We start from the raw sequence: 5,448 nt of genomic DNA on the forward strand, positions 1-5,448 counted from the left end.
AACGGAACCAACTGATCGAATTCTATAAACGACTGCACTATATGGTTTAACCTACTGAAATGTAACCAACCGATTTAATTTTATCAACCGACTGGAATATATAACTAACCGACTGATATAAATATTTCAACAAACTAAATGACAAATCAAATTACTTGACAAATGGATAACCTACAAATATGAAAACATAAATGAGCAAACAAAATACCTTATATATATATATATATCTCCAGCGATATTTTGTGAGATGAGAATGTTATTAAGCTTTAGTTCTCATCTAGATTTCTTTGGAGAAAAGAAAAGAAGATAACACACAACAAATTAAATGAAGATTGAAAACGGTTGGGAAGAAGAAGAAGAAGCAGAAACGCCAAAACTAGAGAAGAAGCCAAGCCATTTGTTTTTGGTGGGGTTTTGCCCTTTCTCAAGGCCCACAAAATCCAAAAGCTATTAGAAATTAATTATTATTTAACTTAAATGTTAATTAAAAAAAGGCCTATTTACCCAAAAGAATTTATGAGGAGCCTACAAACTTAAAAGAATTTTGTGGGGGGCCTATTTTTGCAAATGCCCCATGGCAACGGACTAGAAGAAGAAGAAAGCGGGAAGAGGGAAGAAGAGGAGAGTTAGAGAAGGAAAAATAAGGTTTATCGGAGGATTGTATTAGTTGAGAAGACTTAAGCAACGGGGTAAATAAGTAATTTGCCCTCATAGGTCTATTTTCTTAAATGAAAATGTGGAGGGGCTTATTTCTCTAAATTTTCCACCATTACCTCCTCCTCCCCCTTTATCCTCAGAAACTAACGTTGAAGATTTATCAGGCAGCGAGTCAGAAATGGAGTCCTCAGATGAGGTGATCTACTCTTGTCTCTGTTCTTTTTATGTACTATCCAATTTATTTGATTTTTGTGCCATCGATAAGAGATTCATTGGAGTACCATTTACTGAAAAAACACGTTTGGAAAGCTTAAGGTAAGGACATTTTTCATGTTTTTGGTCTGTTTTGTTCAAGGATCATGAAAAGTGATATTCAAACCTGAGTGTTCATGATACCTTATTTTGTTGTTAACTTAAGCCTTTTAGAGCTTCATGCATTTTTTGCTGGAAAAGAGATGCTTTATGCTCTTGAAGAGAACTCATAACTACAATCATTTTAGATTTAGGTAGTGTTTGAGAGAGCTTTTAGGAAGCACTTCTAATTTTTTCTTAACAAAATGCAAAGATGATAAGTGCTTCTTATAAGCTTTTCCAAATACTACCTTAGGCCATTGAGCACATTTGAATTTTGGTTGAAGTTTCAAAATCCACAATCAGTCATCATGAGAACACATACTGGTAGAGCTGTTTGTCTGCGTGGCATGCCATACACTTAGTGCTCTCAATGTATATATATATGTGTGCGTGCGTGTGTGTGTTTATAATATTTGTTCACACACACATATATGAAACCTTTTGCATGCTGTAGATATTTATCTCGACATTTTTATTAACACACCAACATTTTTTCTGCCAGCTACCTTTTGACATTTGCTATATATTTCACATTGTTTAAAGTTTGATGCAGAATTGTCTCTGTTCCGTTTGTTTCTTGGTCTAGTTTTAAAAATCTTTTATTGCTTTACATATAATAGAAAATTCATTATTGGTGGGTGTCAATTGTGTGTTTGTTATGGTTTAGGAAGTGCGGGGAGAGAGAATGCCTAAGCGAAAGCGGATCAAGAGACAATCTATCGTGGGCCCCACTGTCAATAAGGATGTGGCTCACGAAACTGTTGGATTGAAACCAGCAGCCTTATTGCCAAAAGAGAAGCCAATATTAAAAAGAAAGAACCCTATACTGCAGGTTTCACCATTTGACATCTACATTCTATTGTAACTTGGTTTTCTTCTAAAGAAAATTTGTAATTTAAGCACTTGTATGTTTGTAGATAAGAATAGCACCAAAGCAAATTCAACCTGATAAGAAAGATGATGATACCGTGATGGAATTGCAATAGATGATCCAAGGGGATTCTGATCAGCAACATTATGCTACACTAGAGGAACTAAATAGTGGAAAATTGCCTCCGGAGGAAATTTTATCACTTCCTAGGTTTAAGGTATCAAATTTGTTCTTCTACCCGTGGATCAATCAATTATAATTTTTGTTCCTTAGTAAATGCAAACTGGTTCAGCTCATAAAATTTATGTTCTGGTAGAGCATGAAATGATTACAATGATATGGAAATATATTTACCGACTATCCTGCAATGTCAGTTCTTAATGGTATTATTCGTATTATTTGTTTTAACATTAGTTGTTTAACTAAAGATTAGGCAAACTCTCCTAGTTATAAAGGTACTGCTAGGAATGAAGTATTGTTGGTGAATTAGGATTGAGTTTGAACTATTATCTATCAGTGAGCACCAAAGGTCACTGGATGAAAACAATCCCTGCCCTCCTTGCTTTCCAATATCTTCTTTTGAAAAGTTTGCATGATTAAGTCTTAGATTCGTCTTCTCCTCAGCATTTTAGAAACCTGATTCCAGCTTCAAGAATGTAATTTGTTGTCGTAAAAACAAAATTGACATGTTAAGAATTTTTAACTTGTAAATAAGAATATACAGGAGAACCATGATCCATCGAACTCATATATTCAGTAGTATGTGGGATTGAAGCTGACAGTCGGGACTCGAGAAACAGCTGTGAAGTTTAATTGTTACTCCACGGTTAGGAAGAACCTAAAGATGGCCTTGTAGAGTTGCTTGTTTTAATGGTTTTCATAAAAGATGAGTGTTTGACAGATTAACAGATGCACTTTAGAGACTTTATCTTGTATTTTAGATGTCAAATTGTCTGCAAGTACTTACATGGCTGATGGGACTAGTAAAAATTAGAAGATTGATGGTTATGCAATTGCACATGAATTATACTCCAATGCTGTAGACAAGATAATTTCGCCGTGGCCCAAGGGAAAAACTCGTCACGATGGTTTTGAAATATTTTAGATGAGTTAAATCTATTTTCTTCAGTGTTGAAAAAATTAAGGAAATGGTGTCCACATGTAACTACTATTTGGCTCCGTGTAGCGCTTTCCTGGATATCAATGCATCCACTTTTCCTCCATTTTACTGCATTCCTTGGTGGCACATTTGATGGGAGTTGGTTGCAAAAATCAAAGAATTAGATCAGAGTCTGTTGGGGTGTGAAAATTTCCTAGAAATGAGATTTATAGGAAACAGTACTTTTGATTAGACGTGTGCAAAAATCTTCCATCTGATATGATTGTTATTATCGCCTGAGATTATTCTTTGAAAGCTTCATCGATATTGGTGGGCATTTACCTTTTGCTGTTTTTATTTTCTCTTACAGAATTATACTACTGGGGATCCTACTCCTGTTTTATATGTGAAGAACTTGGCTAAAGATGTAGTTGTTGACGACTTCTACTTTATATTTGGTGAGTTTTGAACTTTCTTTTTACCTAGCTTTTGTCTTTCATTAAATTTATTTTTTTCCATAACACATAGTTATTGTATTAAATATAATGAAAGAAAAAACACTTGGAGATCTTGTATTTTGCTGTTTGATTTTTGCCCTTGAAGGAATCTTCACTGTAGAGTGATTTCTTATCTTTCTACAGGATCGTTTTTTGGAAGCATTGACAAAGCCAAGTCTAATCTACTTATAAAATTGATGCAGGTGATATATGTTTCCCTCTCTAGACTGGCAACCCAAAAATATCTAGCTATTTTAGTATTTTAAGCATAGCTTTATTTTTTTAAGTTTCTTCCACTCACCCGCAAAGGAGAAAAACTTTATAATTCTAGAGCCTACCCGGCAAATGTACATGTCTAAGGTTCTGGTTATTTGTGTCAGATATAATGCTTATTTGTTTTTTTGTAGAAAAGTGGCATATTCAATATTCAATGAAAAGAACAGTGTTGGAAGCAGTTCCATTAGCTGTTACCTTAGAAGTTTAAGCATTTGTTCTGGGTTTTATAACTAAATGACATCAGATAGGAGAAGTTCCATAATTTTACATTATGCATGAAATATCTGGCCAAATGCGGCATTAATGGAGAAATTATTAGTGGTGTATTGGAAGTTGTAAAATGGAAAGGTTTGTGATGCAAAACTCTTGCAGAGTCTCCAGCCTAGTAAAATGCAAGATAGAATCCTGCCATCTGTTATATATTTACATGTACTTGCAACTAAAGTGTTACACCACCTCTGCTTTTAGGAAGGCAGAATGAGGGGCCAAGCGTTTGTTAGATTCCCGACGGTTGAACTTGCTCACAATGCGCTGGTATGTTTTTTGGCCCTGGGATTTAGTATCTTTCGTTGCTTTCATTTTTGATTGGGTTTATCTTATAGAACTTTTGGATGATTGGGATCACGTATTGTTTTTTTTCAGTTATTGAATATTATGTAGATTGGAGGTTGAATTTATTGTACATGATCTGTTGCAGAATGCAGCAAATGGATATCTACTAAAAGGCAAACCTATTGTTCTCCAATTTGGGAGGAATCCTGCTTCTGCCAAGCCAACTAAAGAGAGCAACGATTAACACTTGATACTCCATATCGAATCAGATGTTCTATCCGCCATTCAAGCTATAAAAAATCCTCAACCTTTTTCTGTGGATGAACCTCTTGTTGAAGATATCAGAAAATTTTGCTCAGGTTCATTTTCTTTTTCTATCAACCACTGTTCTAGGAATGTAAATGGTGTTGCACATGTTTTAGCTAGGTGCTGCTTGTAGAATGGGAGCAATCTAGATTTTCTGGACACTATCTCCTCTATAATTCGTAATGTTGTAAAACTTGATCTTTCCATGTAATTAATGTATTATGTATGCATTAAAAAAAACTAGAATGTATACATTTATTACGAGTTGTATACGAATATTCATGTGTTTAGAATTTTTATGAAATTAAAGAGTCCACTTTTTTCTATAATAAAATAGCTATAAATCACTCCAAATCATTTAGTTAAGTACTGTTTATTAATTAATGAAATTTTCATGGTTAAAATAATATCTATAAATTTTTACACACATAAAAAATTGGCATTTTCTAAAACCTTCTACAATTTCTTTTTCTACAATTCTCTAGAATTCAGTTTTACACTTGGATAGAAGTATCTAAACACATTTAGATAGTAGAATCTCCTGAAGAGTTAATCTTCATCATTAAATCAAATACATATTAGTTCTTCATCATAAAATGTAACTATTATAAATAATGTGGAGTTATCATTTGTAAAGCGCAAAGTTTTATGAAATAAAACACTTTCTCACTCTAAAGATTCTTCAAATCGACCTCTTTTTTCATGAGAGTCTGTTCTTCTTTTTATCGTTTTTAAGAGCTGCACTATATCTTATTCATTTTCTTTCAAGTTGTGATTCACATTCAACTTCTCTTCGTACAACAAGGTATCAAGTGCTTTGACATTGACATGATTAA

At 33.7% G+C, this 5,448-nt stretch overlaps 1 protein-coding gene across 2 annotated transcripts; it reads left to right on the forward strand.

Moving 5' to 3' along the window:
* Nucleotides 1-768: 768 nt before the first annotated feature.
* Nucleotides 769-4,810, forward strand: LOC140867164 (U11/U12 small nuclear ribonucleoprotein 65 kDa protein-like). 2 transcript variants are annotated; one of them, XM_073272240.1, is made up of 7 exons: nt 769-853; nt 1,679-1,843; nt 1,929-2,099; nt 3,352-3,439; nt 3,623-3,681; nt 4,223-4,288; nt 4,452-4,810. In XM_073272240.1, the coding sequence occupies exons 3-7, from the start codon at nt 1,998-2,000 to the stop codon at nt 4,548-4,550; spliced, it is 414 nt and encodes a 137-aa protein (XP_073128341.1). In that variant the 5' UTR covers nt 769-853; nt 1,679-1,843; nt 1,929-1,997; the 3' UTR covers nt 4,551-4,810. The 2 variants fall into 2 exon arrangements, with proteins under 2 accessions (XP_073128341.1, XP_073128342.1); XM_073272241.1 differs by lacking the exon at nt 3,623-3,681 and having other exon boundaries at nt 4,227-4,288.
* Nucleotides 4,811-5,448: the final 638 nt, after the last annotated feature.

The sequence above is a fragment of the Henckelia pumila genome, chromosome 4 (genome assembly GCF_033568475.1).
Source record: "Henckelia pumila isolate YLH828 chromosome 4, ASM3356847v2, whole genome shotgun sequence".
In the NCBI taxonomy this organism is placed as follows: domain Eukaryota; kingdom Viridiplantae; phylum Streptophyta; class Magnoliopsida; order Lamiales; family Gesneriaceae; genus Henckelia; species Henckelia pumila.